This window comes from Microdochium trichocladiopsis (assembly GCF_020744255.1).
Source record: "Microdochium trichocladiopsis strain MPI-CAGE-CH-0230 chromosome Unknown B0I36scaffold_6, whole genome shotgun sequence".
NCBI classification, from domain to species: Eukaryota; Fungi; Ascomycota; class Sordariomycetes; order Xylariales; family Microdochiaceae; genus Microdochium; species Microdochium trichocladiopsis.
Window position 1 is genome coordinate 1,921,498 of NW_025763549.1, and position 25,261 is coordinate 1,946,758.

At 56.0% G+C, this 25,261-nt stretch overlaps 8 protein-coding genes across 8 annotated transcripts; 3 read left to right on the top strand and 5 right to left on the bottom strand.

The window, feature by feature from the left end:
* Window positions 1-9: 9 nt before the first annotated feature.
* B0I36DRAFT_245051 (uncharacterized protein) lies at window positions 10-2,008 on the bottom strand (the record flags this gene model as incomplete). Its single annotated transcript, XM_046150119.1, has 5 exons — window positions 10-195; window positions 277-1,047; window positions 1,117-1,257; window positions 1,311-1,883; window positions 1,949-2,008. 5 exons carry the CDS (start codon window positions 2,006-2,008, stop codon window positions 10-12), a joined length of 1,731 nt encoding a protein of 576 aa, XP_046011692.1.
* Window positions 2,009-5,021: 3,013 nt separating this feature from the next.
* On the top strand, window positions 5,022-5,824 carry B0I36DRAFT_132294 (uncharacterized protein). Its single transcript, XM_046148222.1, has one exon. The coding sequence runs from the start codon at window positions 5,201-5,203 to the stop codon at window positions 5,756-5,758; it is 558 nt and encodes a 185-aa protein (XP_046011693.1). The 5' UTR covers window positions 5,022-5,200; the 3' UTR covers window positions 5,759-5,824.
* On the bottom strand, window positions 5,825-6,486 carry B0I36DRAFT_132303 (uncharacterized protein). Its single transcript, XM_046148223.1, has 2 exons — window positions 6,371-6,486; window positions 5,825-6,227 (listed from the first exon to the last, which is right to left on the bottom strand). The coding sequence occupies exons 1-2, from the start codon at window positions 6,382-6,384 to the stop codon at window positions 5,891-5,893; spliced, it is 351 nt and encodes a 116-aa protein (XP_046011694.1). The 5' UTR covers window positions 6,385-6,486; the 3' UTR covers window positions 5,825-5,890.
* A 1,392-nt stretch (window positions 6,487-7,878) lies between these two features.
* Window positions 7,879-11,544, top strand: B0I36DRAFT_325710 (protein transport protein SEC24). The gene is made up of 3 exons (XM_046154259.1): window positions 7,879-8,908; window positions 8,989-11,205; window positions 11,313-11,544. Exons 1-3 carry the CDS (start codon window positions 8,291-8,293, stop codon window positions 11,322-11,324), a joined length of 2,847 nt encoding a protein of 948 aa, XP_046011695.1. The 5' UTR covers window positions 7,879-8,290; the 3' UTR covers window positions 11,325-11,544.
* Window positions 11,545-16,093, bottom strand: B0I36DRAFT_269985 (uncharacterized protein). Its single transcript, XM_046151266.1, has 3 exons — window positions 15,275-16,093; window positions 13,115-15,210; window positions 11,545-13,051 (listed from the first exon to the last, which is right to left on the bottom strand). The coding sequence occupies exons 1-3, from the start codon at window positions 15,880-15,882 to the stop codon at window positions 11,940-11,942; spliced, it is 3,816 nt and encodes a 1,271-aa protein (XP_046011696.1). The 5' UTR covers window positions 15,883-16,093; the 3' UTR covers window positions 11,545-11,939.
* Window positions 16,094-16,424: 331 nt separating this feature from the next.
* B0I36DRAFT_325713 (ubiquitin carboxyl-terminal hydrolase) lies at window positions 16,425-18,955 on the top strand. Its single transcript, XM_046154260.1, has 7 exons — window positions 16,425-17,166; window positions 17,233-17,327; window positions 17,388-17,490; window positions 17,545-17,726; window positions 17,799-18,013; window positions 18,096-18,272; window positions 18,339-18,955. The coding sequence occupies exons 1-7, from the start codon at window positions 16,822-16,824 to the stop codon at window positions 18,653-18,655; spliced, it is 1,434 nt and encodes a 477-aa protein (XP_046011697.1). The 5' UTR covers window positions 16,425-16,821; the 3' UTR covers window positions 18,656-18,955.
* B0I36DRAFT_325714 (uncharacterized protein) lies at window positions 18,956-20,725 on the bottom strand. Its single transcript, XM_046154261.1, has 4 exons — window positions 20,394-20,725; window positions 20,182-20,277; window positions 19,876-20,069; window positions 18,956-19,777 (listed from the first exon to the last, which is right to left on the bottom strand). The coding sequence occupies exons 1-4, from the start codon at window positions 20,452-20,454 to the stop codon at window positions 19,409-19,411; spliced, it is 720 nt and encodes a 239-aa protein (XP_046011698.1). The 5' UTR covers window positions 20,455-20,725; the 3' UTR covers window positions 18,956-19,408.
* Window positions 20,726-21,494: 769 nt separating this feature from the next.
* B0I36DRAFT_244749 (putative peptidase family-domain-containing protein) lies at window positions 21,495-24,039 on the bottom strand (the record flags this gene model as incomplete). Its single annotated transcript, XM_046150086.1, has 4 exons — window positions 21,495-21,591; window positions 21,648-21,774; window positions 21,829-23,551; window positions 23,668-24,039. The coding sequence occupies 4 exons, from the start codon at window positions 24,037-24,039 to the stop codon at window positions 21,495-21,497; spliced, it is 2,319 nt and encodes a 772-aa protein (XP_046011699.1).
* Window positions 24,040-25,261: the final 1,222 nt, after the last annotated feature.

Below are 25,261 nucleotides of genomic sequence, written 5' to 3' on the forward strand. Positions count from 1 at the left end.
GTCGGTACATCATTCCACTTTGCCATGCGTCCCTCCCGTCGAAGACGGCAAAGCATGGTTTGGTGTCATGGTCGTTGGCGCAGTGCCTGCCGGCGCGGGCACCTTACCTTGCAAGATACCGAGGATGTTGTGCGAGTTTTGAACCAAAGAGTAGCCGTCGCGCCGGATCAGGCCGGAAGGTAGTTTGAGCCGGAGCTACCAATCGTGAGATGGTCAGTTAGCCATAGTCCAGGCACGTCTTCGAGGGAAAAGACCCATGTTGTACTGAGAACATACCGATCGAACAATTAGTGCGTACTTGATTCCAAGCACATCACCAATGTACTTGAGTCGTCCACCAACCCATGCAACCTGGTTATCTGTGGAGAAGTCCGAGTGATATATATGACCAAGCGGCCACACTGCGAGATACCCTGCCAAAGCAGAAGTACCCATCCCGTCGCCGCAGGCAAAAGAAGTATCGGTGGAGCCGTCAAACAAGCTGGGCCGTCTTTGCCGCAGGCCAAAGTGGAACGGTATCGAAGCGATGATGTCGGTGACCATATCAATGCAGATGCGAGATGACGTGGCGTACTCCGAAGTTGTTCTATAGTCCACAGGTGCAACGACCCAGGCAGCACACCTCATGATAGTGGTGGCCATGAGCATCCGCGTCGTCCTGGCCAAGCTCCATGTACTTGCAACGTAGAGGTCGGCAAAGACGTCGATTCGCCCAGGGAAGACCTCCAATTTCGAATAGTCACCGTTGCTTGGGATGCTCGATTCCCAGGCCACTGTCTTGCACTGCCAGTTCTCTGGACGTGTTTGCATCCAGGACTGGATGTCAAGATCAAGCTGCTGACATTTCCGGATGATTGCCATCATGATCTTTGTGGAAGTACTCGTGCGCTGCATTGTCGACATGACTCTGGCTACTTCAGCTCGGATTTCGGCAGCCTTGATTGCAAAGCGTTGACAAAGAGTTGAGGATTCATCTCGTGCCGCGTCAGCAATCCACCAATCGGCCCCCATGGGTGGTGGTTGACCTGAAGTGATTGCATGAATGATCTGGTGATTGGGCAATGTGAGTTTACTCGAATCCAATTGGTCTGCGTTCTCATGCCGGATCTCACTCACCATCATAGCCCGCACACTGACGAAAAGTAAACGGCCGACTTCACTTTGCAGCTGTTTCTTGCCGCGAGCTTTCACGATTTGCATTGCGCCTTCTATGTGAGAGCCCCAAGACAACGTGCCGATTTTCCTTGCAGTGATGTTCTAGTACATATCGTCAGCTAGGCAGACCCAAGCATACAAAGTTGACCACTTACCTCATATTGCCCTAGTAGCAAAACGGCCGCCAGAGTAGAGTCAGACATCTGAGTTTTTGGGTCTCGTAGAGCCGCATTTGTTGCCGAGAGAGCCCTTGTGTACTCAAAGAGGGCCTTTTCGTTAAGCCGGTTCAGAGAACCGCTCTTGTTGTTCAACAGGGCTATGCTGCATGCGTTGAATGCGTACTGAAGGTGGTTGTCGACCTGACCTCCAGAATGCTGCATCATGGGGACGATCCAGTCGGAGAAGCCGCGAGTCCCTCTCGTCTCCGACGGCGTCATCACAAAATTTGCCAGGAAATAACAGTCAGCCTCCTGCTTGACAGGCGGCCTGGGCATAAGAGACATTGTCTGGCCCGTCGTTGAGAAGACATTCATTCCAGAATCAGCGGTATCGTGGGCCGATCCCTGTTGCTGAGCATCTTTGTTGTTGGCTTTTTTGCTAGCCTTACGAGCCCTGCGTTCCGTGGCTTGTGTCTCATTGCGGAAGACGAGGTCGAATTCGTCTTTGTAACCAGGACATTGTCTCCGTGACTTGGCACACTGGTTGCAAGTAGGCTTTGTTTCGTCACACTAGCAGGAATGGGGTCATCAGCCACAGGCTTTGAAGAAGATGGCCTTCGTGGATGGGCTCGAACCTTTATCCGCCTGGACCGGCACATCTGACACCCTCGAGAGGGCTTTCCGCAATACACCATTTTGGATGTGCGACGAAATCCGGCTGCTTTTCAATTTGAGATGGGTCGTGTAGCCTCGTACCGGCGAGGAAGGCTGAAAGACTGTGATTATGCTAGATCTTCGAAATCTTGCTCAAATCGCACCGTTGCTCTGCCGCTTGGACAAGAGTTGTAACTGCGTTTGTGTAGCGTGTTCAATTGGCGCAGTCCGAGGTTGCTGGCGACAGTGTACCCTTAACAAGCCTCAAGACTGATGGGAAGGAGGAGGGGGTGGCCGGCTGGACAGGGATCAGGGCTGAAGGAGAAACCTGATGAATCCACACTGATCATCACGGGAGTGGTCCTCGCAGGTGCTAGACAGCAGGGAGTCGCAGAGCCCCTGGCCGCGTTCGACACTCGTCCCGGATGTCCCGTCACCACTTATCAACCCGAATATACCTGTCATGCAGGGTTGCACAACGTGATGGCGAAGTGGCCTCTGATCCACCCTCGCCGCCTCGCCACAGGGTGCAGTTCTCGAGGGCCCAGCACTCGGAAGGGAACCGGAGACAGCCTTTCGCGACAACCCTCGTGCGGGACTCGAACTTGTTTGTCGACGTCGTCTGACCTGGGGTCCTTGCGTGCTTGGTTCACCACAGAGTGGCCGAAGACAAGGAACACCCCGGGAAAGGCTAGCAAACGACAGCGATAAATGAGACCACCACGGCAGCCGCTGGAGCAAAGGGTTCTACTCTACCGGGAAGACGGAGTGGAGGACTGGGCCCGGTACTATTGGTTCCAGGAGGAGCCTTGCCCTATCACTTCAGGATCGCGGCTCGGCTGGCGAGGAAGAGCGCTTCTCTACCATGAGGCTTTACAAGGTGAGATTTCCGACGACGATATCGGAAGTCGCAGGATCCGGGTGGGAAGGAGACTTCATTTGACCTTGCAGCCACGACCCTCGGTGAAAAGTGGTCGTCGAGGACCGCCCGCCTGCCAGCACTCATCTTGGAGAGAGCCCCTGTTTAGGACCATGCAGAAACGAGCACACACACGCATAATGGGGCGTGGGTGGGGGGCTCGGCAGGTTTGGAAGCACCGGCCCAGCTAACTAGCCTCGGCGGCCACACGCCTCTCCGTGCCGCAGGACGATCTTGTCGACTTTGACAGCTCTAGCGTGCACCCAGCCTTGCCTGGACACTATGTATGCACCCACGGCTCAGCTGGGCTCACGCTCCGTAACAGCGTGATGAGAACCAGAAGAGACCTAATTCGGCTTTGCTAGCCACCGGTGGCTGCGCTAGGCCAGTCGCCTTCCGATGGCGCGGGGAAGTCTCTCCGATTCGCAGAGGACACGGCTTGGGAGATCGGGGACCATAAAACTCACGTCGGCCATGAAGGTGCCAAAGGTTGCGTCTACGACTACTCGCAGGGCGTAGAGACTAATTACGGACCGGATGATGGGTGGGACGGCAGAAGTCGCCGTGAGAAACGCAGGACGGCAGTAGTTCGGAGAAGGCGGGGATACACGTGCCTTGAGAGACGCGGGCCTCAAACACCAACCATCGTTTTGCCCTCAGTAATGAAGCACTACGACCCAGCTCCTGGTCTGAAATCACTTTCAGCCAACGACGTCCGCCCAAGCGGGCGGGAGAAGATCCGCAGCCACAATCGAGAACTCTGAGGCTCCTCGGAACTCAAACTGCCAATCCAGGCGGCCCTGACCAGCCAAACCTTACTCGACGCGTGCTGCCGGTGGCGGTCCCGACAATCCGGGCCACCGATGCCAGTTACTATCGTTTACCAGCCGTCGAATTCGCCAACTCTATCCTCTTGCTCGTTGTTCATGGTCTTGCACTCCAATGCTATCGCAGTGTACAAATCGCGGTCAGGGCCCCCGATGGGCGAGCTCCATCCGCCGGCGCCGCCATTGATGACGCCACCGCGAGTCTCTTTTGTATGTCCTGTTGTATCCTGGGCGTCATGGCGAGTTTGGTGGCTTGACCCCAACTTTGGAATGTGACAGACGACAGGTCACGTCGCAGGCAGTCTCAACAGGGTGGCATGGACCATGCCAAATGTGGCGGAAAGCAGAGAAGAACTCACTGGCTTAGCAGCCACCAGCTTCCGGACTTGACAATCATTTGAGAGTCAGTGTTGCAGACGGGGCCGTGCGCCTCGATATGCTAGTGCTCTTTGCCTGTTTGGCAGCTTGTGTGCCAAGTCTTGTGCCAACGGGTAGGGCACTTATGGCAGTCCGGGGCCCTCCAATTGATGTCCCTGATGGATCTGATCTGCACCCAGGCGGCCTCTCGAGTCCCAATCGGTGCTCGCAAGAGATTACTGAATGCGTCATGCCAGATTTAGCAGCACGGTAGCCAGGGTTCCTGCAAAAGGGGCCGGCTGTTGCAGCTCGCCAAGTTCTGGAGTCTGGGATAGATGCAGGTTCGTTTGCCAATCGCCATTCTTCCAGTAGATTAAATGCCCGCCATCACACATAATTAACCACCACTGCCGGCACCATGGAGAATGGTGCCCTGACGACACAAGTGCATGAGATGCCCATGGTCGTGCCGAGGCTCCTGTGCTCTTGCGTTTCATCGTGGTACCACCGGGTGTGTCGTGCATCGCGCAACATCCACGTGCGGGTGGGACCCCGCCCCCCAGTCCTTGCCCGCGCCCGTGACTGGGGGTTTGTGGAAACACGGCAGTCTGGCCTCACTCTGTGCAAAAAAATAAAAAATAAAAAATCGCCAAAGAACAGACGCGTCCGGTCCATCCGTCGAAGAAGCAAAAAAGGTTGACAGAAGCTTGCCTCGCATAAAGAGCAGCTGGTGTGTCTTCGGCTCATGTTGTCTGCGCCCGTCTGCAGCTTGGTCTGCGCCGTGACCTGAAACGACACGCACCAGAGCCCCACCAGCCACACATACGTTGACGACCCCTGCCTGCCAAGTACCCTGGCTCTGCCCACCCACTCCTTGGACGGGCACGTATTCGGCTCCGGGTCCAGGACAGTCCGTGCCTTTTCCCTTCCTCTGAGACGAAGACCTGGAGAATTGGCTTTGCTCCCAGCCCTTCTGCGCTTTGGCATCTTTGCATTTGGTATCATCAACGAGGCGCATCTACTTGCTTGGTGAAACTCAATCGTTCCATTGCGTGCTTGTCCCAGCGTCTACGTGAACGTTCGGATATACGCAGACTGGCAGCGCACGCCGATCGCGGGAGCGAGCATCAATGTTCGTCGACTTCGCCAGCACACTCACTACCTGCCCACTGCAGCAGCGACTGAGACAGTCTTGGGTGCGCATCATTCTTGGAAATTACCGTCGGTGCTTCACTATGGTACCCTGGCTGCCAAAGAATCGCGACTCATCTGGCCCCGTGTGTTACACTGCGATGTCTGCCACAACAGGCTGCTCGCAGGAGCCGGGTCGAGGTTCTCGTGACACGGTCTGTTCAGTTGCACTCGATGATGTTGTTCCTGTGCGACTTCGATGGCTTGCGCATGCCGCGGGAAGATACAGAATCTGTGGGCAGGCGAAACAAGATTCGGCTTCCATCCACCACTCCAACGCGTGTTACAGCACATGCAGGCGCCTTTCGCACCGATACCAGCGACTCAGACTGGCAGACAATTCTCCCTCACGCCGTTGTCGACAACTTACATTAAGTCGCGGCGTTGCCAAAAATGCCCTGGGCTTCTCGAAGGCTTTCCTGTTCCTCACATGGATTTCGACCAAGTGCGCATCACCCATGAGCGTGAGCCGTCGCGGACTGGTCAGCGTTCGGTGAAAGAAACACTGCTATGCATTATAAACTGGCTTGGCTCCCCTTGGACCCATTGTCATCCCAGGTCTCCAAAGCACTACAGAGACGCCCAACCACATAAATCACATGCTTACTCCGTGCCGATCATCGTCGGTTTCATTTCCGCTTCGTTGTCGTTGTCGTTGTCGTTGCCGTCGTCGTGCGCGTCGTGTCATGCTTGCTGCTCCGACTCCCGCTTCCTTCAGCAGTCTTGCCCTCCTCGGCGAGATTCCACGCCTTGACCACCCAGCTCTGCGTCTTGTCGACGTATTTTTCCTCCTCGTAGTGCTTGACGCCAACCTTCATGCCGTCCTTGGTGAAGACCATGTTGCGCTTGGCCATGCTCTTCTCAGCGCGCTGGCCGATCTTGCTCGCGCTCTGCAGCACCTCGTAGACGACCCAGCCAATGGCGGCGAGCACCACCAGCGCGATGACCAGGGGGATGATTTGGCTGCTCGAAGTAAACACTTCCGTTAGCTACATCTCTGCTCTGCCCAGTCAAATGTGCGAGGTATGTTCTATACTGCTGCGCTCATTTTCGCGGCAGGCAGACGAGCCCGGAAGCGTAGAGACAGGTCGGGGCAAATTGGCACATACGCGAGCTTGCTCATGATGGAAATTCCTGATGATAATTAGATTGCTTGGCGTTTTCGATGGTGCAGGTAGGGATTGCGTTTGCGACGGGAAGCGGGGTCGTGGGGCGGGTTTGTGATCGAGGTGAGCTGTTGATGAGCGTTGAGGACCCTGCGATTCGCGGTGAGGCACAATGAAAAGAGTGAACAGCCGGATCGTGGACGCGGGAGACTTGTTCTTCAATTAAGTTTCAAGCCGATCAGGGAGCCTAGAGCGGAATGGACTCCAGGTGGCCTTGGCTGAGCTGGAGCACGAAGCTTTTGCGCCCTGCAGGGGGCCTGGGAGTGGCTGACGCGTGCACTCTGTGCGCTCACGCTCACGGACAGGGACTAACGCAGCTAAATCTCTAAGAAAGGACCGGAGACAGTGGCCAAACGGCAATGACGGCTCGCGCTTGCCAGACGGGATGGAGCAAGCCAGAGCAGGGTGGCATTTGCGGATGGTGTCGGACGGCAGCGCTGCCGCACCGGCAGATCGGCTGCGCAGATGGAGACGACAAGCCCCGCCGAGACCAAACGTGTCCCTCTTAAGCTCTGTCCTCTTAAATGACGGTGCGGCTGGAGCAGCTGGACCCTGGAATTGGCCATCTTTTACGATCGTGAACTTGGGAGCTCTGAGCTCCGGTTGCTATTTATACAGTAGCTCTATTTAGGACTCTGCTGACCGCCTCTTCTGGTTGAAGCCGTTCATGCATCGCAAGCCCCCTTTGCCCAGATGTCATCTCTCGAGATCGCCTCGCATCTCTGATCTGTCTTGGCTTATTTCCGTAGAGGGAACCTCTAGTGCTGCCTCACTTACATATACGTGTCAAATTAGAGTTCTCTTAGGAACTAGTTGCCATCTTCGAGGTCTTCAGTGGTTGCGCTTTTGACAGGTCTGTCTCTGCCACGACATGATCTGAACAGCCACGTGGAGCTGTTGAGATCGACCAGCTGAGAAACACGAAACTGATCACTATCCCCATCACCGTCAGAAGTAGCTTCATCGATGCGCCAGCTCAATAAGTCAAGGACATGTCCTGCACCAGAATATGTGTGAGTTGTTCAGTGCTACGGTGTAGAGGCACGAGCAATGCCCAGTCTGTTGGGAATGAGCTGCCCATGGTAGGGCAGTTGACATGACAACACGAAATGTCTCACGTCTGGGCGTTCGCTCGAACCGAGGCGTCAGATGCACTCAAAGAATACCAGGTGCAGTATAAAGAAGGCGGTTGCGCACACCGCGCAAACGAAACGGAATCAGACCTGTGGAGGGTTCCTGCGAGCACCTAGGCATACTCGAGAGTTGAGTCGAGCTCCCTATTACTATCACAAGGCGAGGCGACTGCCAGTGGTCAAGACAAAGCCATTGGTAGTGTGTATGGGACCAATCAGGAAGCTCGGGGGATGGTGGGGCAAAGCAGAGGCCACAAATTGCCAGGCCACGGTTGTCTAATCGCTCCAGCACCGCCAAGCGTCATGTCCAAAGGAGGGGGGCGAACCACGACCCGGGAACCTTGGATGCTGGCTGTCCACCAACTCCGTGACCTCAGCTGCCTCCCATCTGTTCCTCTAGGCATCCTCCCACGCCGGCCCCAACACCTCTTCTGCGACTCAATTGCTGGCTGTCAGCTTGGTGACGCTTCCACCCGAGGCCGCCACCTCCTCATCCCGCGCGCTACCTGCCCGGCAGCCTGTCTCGGTCCGGACGATAAACGTGGCCTCCATCCCCCCATCAATATAGCCTAGCGTCGTCAGTGGGCGCAACAGTCACGCACCACTCCTCCTGTCCTCTCAGCCCGTAGTCGTGCTCTTGACACCACAGCTCGACGTCTTCAGCTCTTGAATCGTCACCGCCTCCGAACCAACAGCTCCACGACAGCGGGAACCCCTCGACCGCGCCGCCATGGCCGCCCCAAACGATGGCTACGGCCAATACCCCCCTCAGCAGCAGTACACTGAGGAGGGCCAGTACCCTGCCGAGCAGCCTGCATTCGAGCAACAGGGCTCACCGGCACCGCCTGCTGGCGGCGCCTACCAGGCCCCCGACCAAGGCAAGAAGAAGAAGAGAGGTTATGCCACCCAGGCTTTCGAATACGGTACCGGCGGGAATGCCAGTGCGACGCCGCTTGGTGGTACTGGAGGAGCAGCACCAGCCACTCCCGGATATCCTGGCCAAAACTTTCAGCAAGGCGGCTACCCATCGCCTACTCAAGCTGCGCCGTATGGCCAGCAGCAACAGGGCATCCCGGGTGGTCAGCCCTCCGTCGGCGGATACCAGGCTCCTGATCCATACTACAACGCTGGCGCGGCGCCGGGCTTGTCAGGCATGGCGGGAATTACGTCTAACATGGCTGGCATGAACCTGGGAGGGCAGCAGCCAGCCCAGCAGCAAATGCCCCAGCAGCAGCAGCAGCAGCCGCGCCCAGCGTTGAATCAGCTGTACCCCACAGATCTGCTCAATCAGCCCTTTAATGTCTCCGAACTGGATCTGCCGCCACCGCCGTGTATCCTTCCTCCTAATGTAAGTCTGGAACCGCGGCTTCAGGTGCATATGTGACAATGGACACGAAATGCTGACTGTTGGCCCCCCCGTTAATATAGTCGAGCGTCACTCCATCACCCACAGCCAACTGCCCGCCAAAGTACATGCGCTCTACTCTCAACGCAGTTCCCACCACACACTCTCTGCTTAAGAAGTCAAAGCTTCCCTTTGCGCTGGTCATCCAGCCATATGCGGCGCTCCATGACATTGACGATCAGGTTCCTGTTGTGCAGGACCAAGTCATCGCACGTTGCCGGAGATGCCGAACATACATCAACCCTTTCGTCATCTTCCTCGACCAAGGTCATCGATGGAGATGCAACATGTGCAATCTCACCAACGATGTTCCTCAGGCCTTTGACTGGGACGCAGCCGCGCAGAAGAGTGTGAACCGCTGGGATAGAGCCGAGCTGAACCATAGCGTGGTCGAGTTTGTTGCGCCTCAGGAGTACATGGTGCGGCCGCCTCAGCCCCTAGTCTACCTGTTCTTGTTTGACGTCAGCTATGCCGCCGTCTCGTCTGGACTCCTCGCGACCAGCGCCCGTACTATTCTCGATAGCCTGAACAGGATACCAAACGCAGACAGGCGGACTCGGATCGGATTCATCGCCGTTGACTCCAGTCTCCACTACTTCGCGATTCCCAAGGATACCGATGAGAATGCCGAGACGAGTATGCTTGTGGTCAGCGACCTCGATGAGCCTTTCCTGCCGGTGCCCCAGGATCTCGTGGTGCCCCTCACCGAAAGCCGAAACAGCATCGAAAACTTCCTGACCAAGCTTCCCGAAATGTTCCAGAACAACCAAGACAATGGCTCATGCATGGGCTCGGCTCTACGTGCTGGTCACAAGCTCATCTCGCCTCTGGGTGGTAAGATGGTTGTGCTCAGTGCTTCGCTCCCGAACCTCGGTGTCGGCAGCCTTACCATGCGGGAGGACAAGAAACTGTTGGGCACTTCAAAGGAGAGCTCACTACTTCAAACAGCCAACAGTTTCTACAAGTCTTTCGCGGTCGAGTGCTCTAAGAACCAGGTCTCTATCGACATGTTCTTGTTCTCTTCCCAGTATCAGGATGTTGCCTCCTTGAGCAACCTGCCTCGTTACACTGGTGGACAGACATGGTTCTACCCCGGGTGGAACGCAGGCCGCGCTGAAGATGCCATCAAGTTCGCTTCCGAGTTCAGTGACTTCTTGTCTTCTGAGATTGGTCTAGAAGCTGTCCTGAGAGTCAGAGCTACCACTGGTCTTCGCATGAGCACATTCTACGGTAACTTCTTCAACCGGTCGTCGGATCTCTGCGCGTTCCCCGCGTTCCCTCGCGACCAGTGCTACGTTGTTGAGGTTGCCATTGATGAGAACCTGCAGAAGAATGTGGTCTGCCTGCAGGCTGGTGTGCTCTACACGACCTGTAATGGAGAGCGCCGCATTCGTGTCATGACTCTCGCCTTGCCTACAACGACTAGCATGGCTGATGTCTATGCATCAGCTGATCAGTGTGCCATCACGACCTATTTCAGCCACAAGGCCGTCGAGAGAGCTCTGAGCAGTGGCCTCGATGCTGCACGCGATGCGCTGCAGAGCAAGCTCATTGAGCTCCTTCAGACATTCAAGAAGGAGCTGGCTGGCGGCAGCATGGGTGGTGGCGGCCTGCAATTCCCTGCGAATTTGCGCGGCCTGCCGGTTCTGTTCCTCGGTCTCATCAAGAACGTTGGCCTGCGCAAGTCTGCTCAGATTCCTTCGGATTTGCGCTCGGCTGCCCTCTGCCTGCTGTCTACACTGCCACTGCCGCTATTGATGCAGTACATCTACCCAAGGCTGTACTCGCTGCACGACATGCCCGACAATGCGGGTGTGCCTGACCCTGAGACTAGTCAGATTGTCTTGCCTCCGCCAGTCAACCTTTCATCTGAGAGATTCGTCTCATATGGTCTCTATCTAATCGATGATGGGCAGACCCAATTCCTCTGGGTTGGACGGGATGCTGTGCCGCAATTGCTTGAAGACGTCTTTGGGGTAGCCGATCGCACTCAAATCCGGGTGGGCAAGGGGACCATTCCCGAGCTGGACAACGACTTCAACGAGCGTGTCCGCGCCGTCATTCAGAAGAGCAAGGACCACCTGTCTCGTGGTGTTGGCAGCATCATAGTGCCGCACTTGTACATCATCCGCGAGGATGGCGAGCCCAGCCTCAAACTGTGGGCTCAGACACTCCTGGTTGAGGATCGGGCGGACCAGGGAATGAGCTTCGGGCAGTGGATGGGTTCGTTGAGGGAGAAGGTCAGTAGCTGATATTAGAACTTTGAACTTTGAAAAAATCTCGACTGTTTCCCCAGAAAAAAAGAACCGAGCGTCATACTAACAACCATGTCTTTTTTGTGTCATAGGTTGTCCAGTAAAAAAGTAGCTGTCATCGAGCACGTGAGCCGAGGCCGTCCGACTTATGCCAGAAAGAAAAGTTTGATGGCTCTGGCCGCCGCTATGGCGCCCAATGGGGATAGTTGATGATTATAAATAGTGACGCCGCTTCTGCTCAGACGGACATGTCATGATCATACAGATAGATGAAGAGGGTAGCGCAAGAAAAAAGCAAAATAATCTACCTAATCACAGAGGACTACTTGTTTCCAATTCACTGTTCCCGACGGCCAAGCTTGATTGGCAAAGCCCACAGGTGTGTGTACATGTACATGATACGACCATGCACATGTACTTTGGCGTGCGAGCTCACATCCAGGTTAGATAGAGTACATGCTGGGCTTGACATGTGGTTAAAACAGCAACAAGCTGTCCGTATTTGGTTGGTCAATTACCAGAGAGAAGATGTGATACAAAAGGTGAAAAGTCAATTATAAAAACGCCGTGCTCATGCAATGCCAATCCACACACCATATATTTACGACCACGTTCGATTCCGATCCAACCCAACCACAGCAGCAGTAACGTGCAGATCCCCCTCATTACTTTGATTTTCCCCTCCTCTTCTTCGGCGTATCTATTCCCAGGTCGGCCGTTCAGAACTGCAGCAGTTTCTGCGCTTGGTCCTTTGCCTCGACGTTCATAGTTGAGAAGGCACAGTACTTGTCCTTTATGGCGACGACCTCGTATGTACCCTCGAGGCTGGCTGTGACAACTTTGCTGTGCTCGTAGCTGATGTCGTGGCGCGTCTCGAGTACCTGACTTTTCTGATTCTTGCGCGCGTTGCTGGATCGGGTGTAGGTGAACTCAAACGGAGGGGTGCCCCAAAATTCAAACAGGATCTCGACCTCGCTGCCCTCATGAATATCCACCTGAATCACACGGCCCTTGCTGATCTTGACACTGGGCATCGGGTGGATGGTCTTGACCAGGTTGACCGTCGCCGGGCAATCGCTGGCCCGGTCGCTGACGCTGTTGATATTGAACTCGCCAGGATATTCGGCTATGCGGCGGAATTTGGTTGTCGTGGACTTGGCCTTCTTCTTCTGTCCGTTGAACTCGTACTGGATCTCGAACGGCGGACTGCCCGACAAAGTATACGCAATACGCTCTCCTACACAGTAGTCCGCTCGTTGTTCCAAGGGATAGATGGCTGGCGCGTCAAAGAGCTGGATGTGGACGGCAGGACCACCGACGTCAGTGGTGGTTTGGCATCCTCTTCCATCTCGGACTTTGCGAATTCTCAATTGCTGGGCGCCTAGCTTAAGGTACTGCCGCGGAATCGAGAGCTCGTATTTGTTTGAGGGGATGTTCGGGATCCTGAAGATCTCTGGGAAGCTGCCGGCATGGTGTTTGATTTCTACCTCCAGATAGAATGGCGCCACTCCCTCGAGCCTGATGGGAATGCGTTCCTCGTTGGCAGACTCCGACATGCAGAGTTTGGTGGTTTGCCCGGGCTTAGCAAAAGAAGCCGAAGGCTTGGCATTGACATTTTGCACAAGCGTGAGGGGATTTGGGTGCTTTCTATCGCTGTTGTAGAGGTTGTCTGACAGTGCCGAAAAAGTATAAGTATACTGTCCAGCTTTGGACGTATCCATGGAGATTGATGCTTTGCCAAGCGCAGCATCAAACTCCTTTCGCGCAACAGCGCCAGAGCCAGATTTGGGCTTGTGCTTGATCTCGTATTGGACATGGTAGGGAGGAGAGCCTGCTAGACGTTAGATATGCTTCACAAATTGGGTGAGCGCGACATGTCGATGGGCAAGCTTACCTTTGAGAGCAACATCGAAGCCGTCGATGTCGCCTTCACAAACATCTTCCTTTTGAAAGACGTGGTTTTTACCTGTTGCGGAGATGCCATCGGCCGGGACGAGTGATAGTTCTGGGCGGGCAAACCAATCTACTTTGAAGGTCGACGCCCTGGCATCAACAATACCAGGACACTGGCTGTCGCTGACTTCGATGATCTCGTAGGTTCCACGAGTCTTCGCGTCAATCACATCATTGCCAGACTCCGCGATGCGGACCTGTGGCTCGCCACCAGTCTCATTGTTGCGATACTTGACCTTCCATGGTCCGGTACCACTGAGACGCAGAGGGAGACCCACGGTTGCGTCTTCGACGATAGTGACCGACTTCTTGTTGTCCAAGACGCCAAATGCGGCACGTGGTCTCTGCATCGTAACCGAAACGCGAATCTCCTCCTTCAGGAACACGCGGCAGCCAGTCTTGTCCTGAACACTCTTGAGGGCGAGCGTGTAGTCACCACCAGATGACAGCGGAGCCGTCTCAATGGTGTAGACATCGCTTGCTAGATCAGAGACCTTCTCAGACTTGCGTTTCCCATCGTGTACAAGTTCCCACTCGAGACTGAACGGTCCGTCTCCCTGAAGTCTGACGTCGACCTTGACGGGCTGGTCCAGACAGAGGTGGACGTGCTTCGGAGCACGCTCAAAGAATGCAGTAGCAGGGGGCTTGACATCTTGCTCGAGGCGATACTCATCAGAAGGTGCAAGAGGGAGGTTCTTGTAGATTGCATCTCCCAATTGAACGAATCGATATTTGTAGCTGCCAGCGCGACGCGGAAGAAGCTCGATTTGTTGGCGGAGGCCTTGAATGTCCACAGTCTCGTGGCGAGTGTCTTCGTGCTGACTTGTGACCCGGTACATGACCTTGAACGGCGGTGTACCAATCATATCTAGGTTCACACGCAGGCCAATGGATTTTCCGGCACACTTGTCTGGGATCTCCTCAGACGAAATAGTCATCTTCGGCTCTAACGGATTGAGGAGAAGACAAGATGACGGCTCTTCAATCTCTCCATCGCACGAGTCGCAAGAGATAGACTTCAGTGTGTACAAGCCAGGCGCCGAGATGACTGGTTGGTCGGCTGGGTTCTTAGCCACGAAGGAGCCAACCTCGATAACTTCGCCGTGATCGCCATTCTTAGTGAGCGTGTCAATGGGGGAGAAGTTCCAGGTCACAGTGTGTGCGACACCCTGAATCTTCTTCCCATGACGGCCAATGACGATGGGCAGTTTGCTGGACTGACCCTTGGCAACCTTGAGAGGGTTCCGAGTATCGCAACCCTTCAGAGTTGCATGGGGCCGTTGTCGGACCATAAAGTCTTGAAGCAACGACTTGGACTTTGGCCTCGCATCAGCATCTTCCAGCGCCTGGGTATAGTTGACGATGTTGCCGAAGCCATCCGTCACAGCATCGATCGAGTATTGCCAAGACCCGGCGGTGGACATTGACTCGTTCAGACCAATGTCGACGCTCTGAGCTCGAGCCCAGGTGAAGTCTTCGTTTCCAGGCTGGACGATGGCAGAGGAGCGCTGCGCTCCGATCATCGGAGATGAGAACCCATCTGGCTGAATGCTTTGGTAGTGGAAGCTGTGATCTTGGCCGTTGATGGTACGGCTGTAGTGAATCTTGAGTGGAGGGCTGCCTTTCACTTGCAGAGACAGATCCGAAAGGTCGCCGAGGCACCTGGTAGACGACTCGGCCGCCTTGACCTTGGCAGTCGGGCAGGGCACAATGAACGTGGGTGCCGAGAGGCGCTGGATTTCGAGCTTGTACTCATCCAGCACGCGACCGAGCTGGTAGGCACCGGGCTTCTTGACAGGCATGCCCCACTGGTAGAATCCACGCTCTCCATCATCGCCAACCTTGCCCGCTACCTTGCTGATCTCACGTAGTTGTTTGTTCGTCAACTTGATGCTCTCCTCGGCGTTGGTATCGAGATCGAAACGAATAAGCTCCACTTGCGCAGGGATGGTCGAATTGAAGTAGATCGGAATCGTGACGACAGATTGCTGGGGCCCGAGGCAGTATGGCCGCTTCTCTGGGTTGAGCACGGCAGATCTATAACAGCATTGTTAGTAGTGAGCATTGCAAAGGTCCCCCAACTAGGGCCTGGGTCACATACCCTTCGGGCAGAATATTGATGATCTGTTTGCCCATGATGAGCGACGAGTTGTAGAGAATGCTAGAAGGCCGGACGGTGTGTTCTGAGATAGACAGCTCGCGGTCGTAGAACACCTTGACGAAAGCAACGAGCCAGCCGTGCCAGGGCACGGGGATGTTGAACATGAGCAGCCAGTTGAAGACCATGTGGAGGAAGAAGATGGTGGCGGCAGACGGTGACGACAGTTCGAGCCATGGTATCCTTAGCGAGGGCAAGGAGAATATAAAGACGAAGTCGAGGAATGCCCACTTGGCAAAGTAGTACCAGGAGCCGCCATTCTCCTCGAGGATGTCTATCCAGTCGAAGAACCGCCACATAAAGAGGATGCCATAGGCTGCGGCGGCAAAGGCACGCTGCTTCGGCGCCTCTAGTATGTGTGTCGGAATGACGGGCTGGCTGCTGCTGGTTGTGGAGGAGCCGACATTCTCGGGCGCGGGCGGGAGCGAAGCCCTCGGTTTATGCGATGCAGGCGAGGGCGAGAGCTGGCGCGGCTGGGGCCGTGATCTGGGGGCGACAGTGCCCGGAGTCTGGGGGAAGCCTCCCGAGCGCACTCGCGGCGTTCCGTTCATGGCATGCCTTGGTGAGAGAGGCTGTTGGCGGTGATGGTTGGCCGGCTAGGCTGGTGGTGTCTGCACCGGGACCAGCTGGCTGGTGGTGGTGTGGCCGTCTGGTGCTTTGCAGCGACAGTGGCGGGTTTCCTGTGAGACGTCCCGGGGGTCTGCAGTCACGTCGGTGTAGCTGGGCCACGAAGCTCGTGGCGATGGCGGGAGTGGTGCGTGGTGATGGCGACGAGGGTAAACATCAGAGAAAGCTGGGCCCTGCAAATTCACGTCTTTGCAAGCACCGCGCGTGTCGAGCTTGGCCAGGCAGGCAGGGGGCTGGCCAACTACGTACCTTAAGGTACATAATAAGTGACCTAGATGGGCTTAGGCAGCTTGCATTGTGGAGAGCTTGGCCAGCACAAAAGGCCTCCCAGCCAATCACGACCCAGTCTTGCTCCCCTTAGCTTCACTCAGTGCTGCTCGAAACGCAGTGCATATCCAAGGTCTAGGAATCGGGGCGAGTTTGACCACTTACACCATGCTGAGCACGTAGCGTGCTGGATCGCAGTCCTGGGCTTGCCATGAATCGTCCTGCCTCGCAGAGGTGCCACAGAGACAGAGATAGAGACAGAGACAGGATGCCCCGGCATGAAATCGCCCATTTTTTCATTGCCTGTACCTGTGCCTCTGCCCGGGCGACTGCTTGTTGGCCGGATGAGGGTATGCCCGTCCAGGGAAGTCGCAATCCATGAGCCATGACCGACTCTCACCACAATCAATCCCACACCCGCCCGCCACCTTCCAACATTGGCGTCCTCGCCATCTGAGAGGACCAACAACCACGCAACTCACTCTGGAACCACCTCGCTCATTTTGTGAAATACAAAGCTGCTGCTTCGCCCAGACGCGTCTGTACGAGCCTATCAGAGCAAGACATTCTCCCGGATCAACACAACAAGTCTCCTGATGGCGCTCTCCAATAATCCGGCAGCCCTGGCGACGCCTCTGCATTCACCCAAGCTATCTGCCGAGCCATCGACTGATACTGTCCGTCGATCATCTCGCACGAAGAAGAGCGTCAAGAAGTTCGAGGATGAAGACTTTGTTGTTGCCGCCACCCCTAGCAAGAGTGCGTCTCGACAATCGGCCCCGACAAACAGAGCGAGCCGGCCCAAGAGAAAAGCTGCTGTCGCGGCGGAAGAGATCAATGTCACAGAGGACAGCATGGTCCTTCTTGACCAGGTGGTTACCCACATGCACCCTGACGAGCGTACCGAGTACAAAGGCTGGGTCGAGCTTGAGTCAGAACCGGTAAGTGGAAAACCCCCGGTCTTGGTGTTCATTTGGCCAGGCATGAACTGACGACTAAGCTCTCAGGCCTTTTTCAATGCCATGTTGCATTTGCTTGGTGCCGAGGACTTCAAGGTCCAGGAATTGTTCGGTTTGGATGAGCTCGCCCTCGAGCTACTTCTGTAAGCGCCCATGCTAGATATCTCGTGATCGGTGATCAACCCGCTGACGTTTCCCCTCAGAAAGCCAGTCCATGGTCTCATCTATTTGTACCAGTACATCGAGGGCGCCACTGCCAGCGACAATCGCGAGGATTGTCCTGCACACCTCTGGTTTGGGAACCAGGTGCGATCAGAACCGAGGCACCCATGCCGAGCCTGCTGCTAACGAGTCTTTCAGACCACCACGAATGCTTGCGCCACAGTAGCTTTGATGAACATTGTCATGAATGCAGAGGAAGCCGTTCTCGGCAAGGAGCTGCAATCTTTTAAGGATATGACATTGTCACTGCCGCCGCCGCACAGAGGCCATATGCTGGACAAGAATGACTTCATACGCAGTATCCACAACTCGGTGGCTCGGTAGGCCGCTATTGTCCCAAACGCGTCCAATGCAGATCACACCACAGCTAACACTCTTCGTCATAATGGCAGTCGTATGGACCTCGTCTCCGAAGATCTGATCCTGGACAACAAGATGGAAGCAGCAGAGAAGAAGCGGTGCGTGCAGAGCAGGAAGAAGCCCACGCGGCCTGGCAGAATTCAAAAGCGTGCAAATACGGAGCAGGCGTTTCACTACATCGCATACGTTCCTGTCGATGGACAGGTTTGGGAGCTCGATGGCTTCGAGGTCCAGCCACGCTGCCTTGGTAGGTGATCTCCCGGCCGTGAGCGCTGCTTGTCGTCCTTGAATGTTGAGGATGAGCCAACGGCCTGACTTTGACAACGCAGGATCATTCTCTTCGAAAGATGAATGGCTTGGAGTAGCGAGCAATTCCATCCAGCAGCGTATGATGGCAGACGAATACCTACAATGCAGCCTCCTTGCAGTGTGCCAGTCTCCGGTCAGGAGGATCGTCGAGCAACTCGACGCTTGCACAGAGAAGCTACGTGGGGTGGGCCATTCGAGTATGTATGGGGGATATGCCGAGAATGACGAGGTTCACGCTTGCCACCCGACTCTGACTGCTGCAGTGTCCACCGTGCCCGCCAACTTGACCGGCGATGCCACCGATCTCGCCGCCACAACTCCGATCACCACAAGCCCAGGTCGACCCCCGGCAAGAGTGATCCAGCAGTCACCCACCCTGGCCGACCCTGAGCACCTCAAGAGTCAGCAAACCATGCTCATGGCAGAGTACACGGCCGAGCTAGCCGCCCGTGAAGAAGGGACTGAGCTGCTGCGCGCGCGCCAGCAGGACTACACGCCCGCAGTGCACCGGTGGGTGCGGCTTCTTGCAGAGAAAGGAGCGCTGAGAGAGCTCATCACCGAGGCAGCGGGAGGGGACTGATTCGCCACGAACATCGAAAAGGAGACAAAAGGTAAAGCGCGCATGTATGCACAACAGACTGCGGCCGTCGGCGGTATTGTTATCATGGGCTGGTCAAAGCTGTATGAGACCGGAGACTTCACAGGGCTCGTCAAGTCATCAGCCGATCCATTTCTACCACTATCCGAGATAGGCAGAGTCATGTGGGATGGGGGACGCGCTGTAACCTAGCTCATGTAAATGGCTTACCTCGCCCACATCCCGTGATGATCAGCCGGTTAGCCACGCAGATACACAAATGTTCACGAAGCACATGGCTGAATATTACAAAAGGTATCAAGTAGAGCACCGTCCTCGACAACATGGCAAAATTATAAAGAGTCCTGTAGGTCGTGTTTCTCAGTGCTATCCACTGACGCCATTGCGTACTTCCAGCAGGAGCCAAACGCCAAAGTGAGGCGGAGGAACGGTGGTAATGAACAATGGAACAGGCGACAAAAGTCTCTCGTCAGAGATGGAAAAAAAAAAAAACCTGCCTGTGCTCTCGTAAACCCTACCGGGGGATCGTCGTGTCATCATGTCCGTGTGTTTGATGCGTCAACGCTTCTCCCGTCCTTGTTCCAGTGCTCCCCCCCTCCCTTTTTCTACAGAAAGAAGACCATTCCTATTTCCCTCGCCCCATGTATCTGTGCTCTAGAACCCGGGCCGAGCTTATTTATCCCTGTGCAAAACCTTTGGCAGCTTTTGGTAAGCCGCTCGTTCGAAAGGGGCCTCTCAAGGCTTAGGAACGTGCAGCGTCTTGCTGCACATCAAGCACCCATGCACGACAAACACGAGCGCCACGGGGTGGAACTCGAGCGCGGTGCCCTGGAGCCAGAGACCCAGAGGCAGCTGGTCGAGCGTCCAGCCTTGGCTGACCCAGTACGCCATGACGGCGTCGAGGCCCAAGGAGGTCGGGATGGGCGTGCCCTCAAAGTAGCTGGCCTTTCCGCTGGCGTCGTGGGGCAGGTTGGCGGCGGTGACATTGAAGCGGGCGAGGCGCGTCAGGCCGCAAAGCACAAAGAAGACGAGCAGGAAGTGGTCGACCGTCGTGCGCATGCCGATGGTGAAGGCGATGCAGGCGGGTGCAAGGCCGAACGAGATCTGTGTGGAAGGGAGACGGTCACAAGCTGGTCAGCGGCTGGAGCTGCTTCGCTGGGCACACACGGCGTGATGCAGGGGAAAGCCCCAAAAAGACTTACCAGGTCTGCGAGAGAGTCGAGCTCCTGGCCCATCATGCTGCTCTTCTTGCGCCACCTGGCCACGCGGCCGTCCATGAAGTCAAAGAACATTCCGAAGGGCAGGAAGGCGAGGGCGATATAGAGCAGCCTCTTGTCGGCGGGGTCGCCGAGGCAGTAGCGGAGGGAGGTGAGAACCGAGGACACGCCACAGAAGCCTGGAGAGTCCGCCCATGTCAGCTTCTTCTTGATACACGTCCCAAGACCCATTGAGCAAGATGCGATAGGACTGTGGCTGTTATGCTCACGCCGAGGAGTTATAGTGCATACCGTTGAGCTCAGTGATGTAGTCGGCCATGTGCATAGCTCGTACGAGCGAGAAGTGAGTGCTCGTGGAGGCGAGGAGGTCTTTCTGCTTGTCGACAGCTATATTTCCCGAAAGCGGCTGGTCAGTCTCTCTCCCTTCACCTGCTTCGTCTGTTCCTCGTGGATCGCCCGGCCCGAGTTTGGCAGGCTGCAGCTGATTGACAGTTGTGACGTACTGGACTCAGACGGCACAATCGCCTTCGCAGCCCCGTTGCCGGCGCTTGTTCGCTTCGACATTGCAGTGGCTATTTAGTATCGAGATGCGTTGGTGTAGTAGGAATCAAGGTCGGTGACGGCTGAGGGCTCGACGGTTGCGTGCTCGGGGATGGCTTGGAGGGGTTCGCGAGGGTGGACGGCGGAGCAACGTTCACGAAGAACTCGGGGAAACGAAGGGTGTCGTCAACGTGGTATGCGCACGGAAGAACAACAAGAGCGAAAAGTGGTGGTTGTAGACACCTGGATGTTGCTGTCAACTGCCCAGGGCGAAATGCTGTGCCAAGGCAGAATGGGTAAAGAAGCTGGCGCAGCAAAATGACGGTGACGATCGTGGCGGCTCGTGGGGTGTTGCACCAGGAGGGCTTCTGATTGGGCAAGCGAAGCGCAGGGGAGCTCTAGGCCCCACCGAGCTCAGCATGCCGGGTTGCGTCATTGCCCACAATTCCCATCCATGTTGTTGCTCCTGCCGCCCAGGTACGCTACTTGAGTGGTTTCCAGCTGGTGAGGGAGCCTCATCATGCAAAACGAGAATACACGAGCACTAGTGGGCCGTCAGACAGAAATGCAAACTTTGTCCATTAGGTAACCTTGGTTGACTTTATGTGCTTGTCGTCAAGTCAATGATATGTGCCCCCAACGCCAGAAAATGAAAAGAGAATTATACCAATCACAACGTACGGTTTGCTTCGTGTGATTTCCAGTCTTCCTGGCTCCGCAGGCGTCATTAGTTCTCTGGGGCCACGCCAAGTGGCACCTCCGCGCCCTCGATGTCCAAACATGATGCCCGTGCCACAGCTATCATAACAGTCTAGTCCACGCCAGCCGGCTTGACCCAGCTGCCAGGAATCCGGTAAAGGGGTATCCTCCAGAAAGGGTATATAGGAGTATGCAAAAATAAATATAGAGTTCATGTCATTCACTTAATCGTGATGGTGCAGCCATCGAGACTGCGGGGCCCATTTTTCAAAGGCCCTGCAACCACAAGGCATTGTTCAGGACGTAACCCTGACCTGTGCCTCTAAGCGATCCAGGGTAGAATATTGTGCCCAGATGCTGCGGGTTTAGTGCGTGATGATGACAGAAAATCCGTCCATCCACGCGCCAGAAGAGCCCGAAACACCGCAAACAGTGTATCCGCGAGGTGCAAGCAGCGTGCGCCTAGTGTGCCCGTTAGCAATCTCTGGCCATGTGCAATGAACTGCCTGAAGACTTACGCGGAGCCTCCCGTTGCGTTGCCGTATATGGCTGACTTCCTGCCCATGCTGGTAAACACTTGTAGTGCGTCGATCCAAGCACCCGATCTGACGAAGAACCCAGTGATGTATTCACCCCTTCGAATATCTGGACAACCAGTGTTAGCAAATGCCTGCGCAACGATCCAGCCATGATGCTCACCCATCTCGAAGCTGTCTCCGCCGGGCTTGCCGCCCCTCTTGCCCAGCAGCTGGCTCGAGCCGTCATCATAGAAGAACTCCACACCATCAAGAGCGAAGCCGTGATAGAAGACGACCCTCGACATGACACGGTTCAAGTGCGTGGCACTCGAGAATATGAACTCTTCCGGCTGGCTGCCCTCCATATTTGAGAGACCGAGCTTGATGCTTCGGTAGGCGGACTTGGTCAGAGACAGTTTAATGGCTGACGCTTTCGAGCACAGGGCATGAAAGTCATCGATGTCCAAGTTGCCCCCTCCGTGAGACTTGATAGCGAGTCTGAGCTTGAGCCGGCGCTTCTGCTCAGGTAGTCGTTCACGGAGCTCGTTCTCCGTCAGGGCTAGGGTTCGATAAACTGACCCGTTCTCGAGCCCGTACTCGATCCAGGCGTGGCATACTTCGTCGCCTTCGGCGTACAGCTCGATAAAAGATACACCTGAGGCTGTGGTAATCAGAACCTGCCCGTTCTCGACCGGCCATGCCTGCAGGCTGTCGTCGGGATGGGGCGTCGGATCATTGGGCAGACGGAAGCACGGGTGGCTGCGGAACCGGAGGCAGTCGAGCCTGTGCCACGTGCACTCGGTATCTTGCCCAACGAAGCCTCCTTTGGATTTTGTCCTTGTCGAGTACGCCTCCCTGCTCACGAACGAGCGGTTGAGCGTGACGTAGTCCCGAAGCATGACGCCGCTCTCCTGATGCGGGCATCCAAACAGGTGGCCAGTCTCGTGCATATGGGCCCCGATGCCGATATTGGCAGCTTCCCAAGAGCTTCCGCAGTCGTTGCAGTCGTTGGCGACATGGTTGGTGTCGGTCGGAGTGCAGTCGCTGAAAGCAGGAACCACCTCTTCAAACGTCATCGGATAGCTCTGCATGCAATGCGAGCCAAAAACAGCAAGGTGAAGGTCACCAGCATTACCACCAAGCGCGGCGTGTCCAGTGATCAGCTTCAGGTTGGTGTCCCAGTGAGCATCGAGAAGCAGCACCGAGACGTACTGCTTCTGACCCGGCAGCGGCTTGAAGTAGTCTTTGACTGCGTCCGCGGCTATCGAGTACAGCTCACCCCCTTTGGAGGCTTTGGTGTTTTGCTGCGCACGCTCAATGTCGCGCATCTCGGCGAGAGTCTTGTCGGTGCGGATGACATGGATACGTGCTTCAGATCGCATCGTGCCCCATTCTCGATCACGGACGTTGCAGCTGCCCGTCGTCCACTCCTCCTCGAATCTGAATGTTCGCCGCCCAAGCTTGTTTCTCGACATCTGCTCCGCGGTGAAAGCCTGCCACAGATACGCGGCCATGCGGAATTTGCGAATAGCTGTGTCGAGGTCGTTTCCTTCCTTTTCTATCCGCGCCGGCACAGCGTCGAATGTCCCTGGTGAGTCTTTTGCCAGCAGAATGGCCAATTGCAACGGGGGTGCATTGGTTGAAGGGACCATATGGACGGTAGTGTAAGAAGTATGTATCGGGTTCGAGGTTCCACTATTGGCCAGCTTTGGGCTCGAGAAGTCGAATCGCAGCTTGTTCGCGCCTGGGTTCAAGTACACAAGAGCCTTGAAGTGCGACTCGCACACTGGCCATGAAGTTGGCGGGAATGCATCATCAAGACGACTGACTGTCACGGTACCATCGAGCAATTGGTGGAGATCCTCGCCAACGGTGCCATTCAAGAGAAGGACCTTTTGAGATACCTAGAATAACGCGATGTGTCAGTGATTTGTGCTTCTGGGCATGCTTTCCCACTTTGGTGCGTGTTTGGATCTGTGGTATGAGGAGCTCGTTTCGTCCCGTCGCAGAAAATACATACCCAAGCGTTCTCTGAAACGTTGGTAATCCTGGGGGCGTATTGGGATGTCGGGAACGATGCACGCCCCTTGACCGACGGCGACCCGAGTCCAGCCATTCCTGACATGCTATATCGGTTGGTGGGCGAACCCGAGAGCGGCGGTCGGCTAGGTACGGGGGGCACTGGCGGTGCCTGCTGGTCTTTGATCTGGAGGTTCAGCGCGGGATCTGATTGAGCACCAACGGAGGGCGGCGTCAGGGAGCCGGTGGTCGGAGTTCCGGCATCGTGGCTGCCATGCTCGTCATTGCTTGACGTGTCAGTGGAGCGCTCCGTGCGGAAGCTGGCCCGTGATCGCCTGCGAAGCTCCTTGAAGTTGAGAAAAGACGGCGGCATGGCGGGTCGTTGGGCTGGTGGATCTGCTGCTGCCAAGCAACGCGGGCGAGACACCAGGACCGTGGCCTAGGTACGGGAACGTGCGATTGAGTCGCGGAAAAAGCAACCGCGGTCTTCCCAGGTGGAATGCGGCGTTGGAGTGTTTGCAGGACAGCCGTTGGCAACCAGAAGGACAAGATTGAGCCCAGCAATTGGCAGAACGGACGTGTCAGCAATGATTAGGGAGGTGTTTGCAGGCGCGGGACTAGGAGAAATGAAGTGGGACGGCGAGGTAGGACGGGGTCCGCACACGGCAGCGGCGCGCGTCTGGGATGCCGTCCACAAGCTGGGATGGCAGAGCAAGGCGAGAGAGAGCTAGGAGATCGGGGCGCTGAGCATGATAGTGATTGTCGGCGGGACGGCGGTGTTGTGGTGCTGTCGTCAACCTGCTGGGTCTCGAGAGCGATCAAACCGCGTGGCTGGGCTGACGATTGCTGAGCAGGGTGGTGGTGTAGTAAGAAAGCGACAATGGAGTGAGCAAACGACAGGAGCGCTTCAGGACAGCGCTGGAGCTGCTGACAACAGGTAGGCGTAGCGAAAGTCAATCTGAGAATAGTCGGCGGCCGATGTCAGGAGCAAAAGCAGGAGGCAAAAGAGCAGGATCAGGAGCAGGAGCAGGAGCAGGAGCAGAAGCAGGGCAGCAAGAAACACGAGCCGGCAGGAGCAGTTCATGTCATGGTCAATCAAGACAGGACCGGTCCCGATACGGACGGAGTGGACTGGGGGGTCCTTGGGAGCCGTTCCAAGCTGGCGCGCGATGCTCGTGGCGTGCAGCAGGGATTTGGCACAATGGATGGGTCATGGATGGGCATGTCGTACCGCATTTAGCAAAGCACTACGCAGAATTGGGGCCCGCGACGGACCGAATTTGTGGGCGCCAGAGATGACGGGACAGCCCATCACCAACCACTAGGTACTGACCGGATCCAGGCCATGCCATGCTCTGCCAGGCCAGATTCAGGCCAGGGCTGCGCGGGAGGTTGCTCTCATTGTTGCATGCTGCGGCAGTCAGTGCTTGGCCATCTTTATGGCACTGGATAAGATAGAGCAGTCGAGCCGCGGTGAGAGATTATTGTCCGCAAAGTCAAAGTGTCGGCAGTGGGTGGTGGTAGGGGGGTCGCGCACCTGCACTCACTCGCTCGCTGGTGTGCTGTTTTCTGCAAGCGGCGGGCGGCGGCCCACC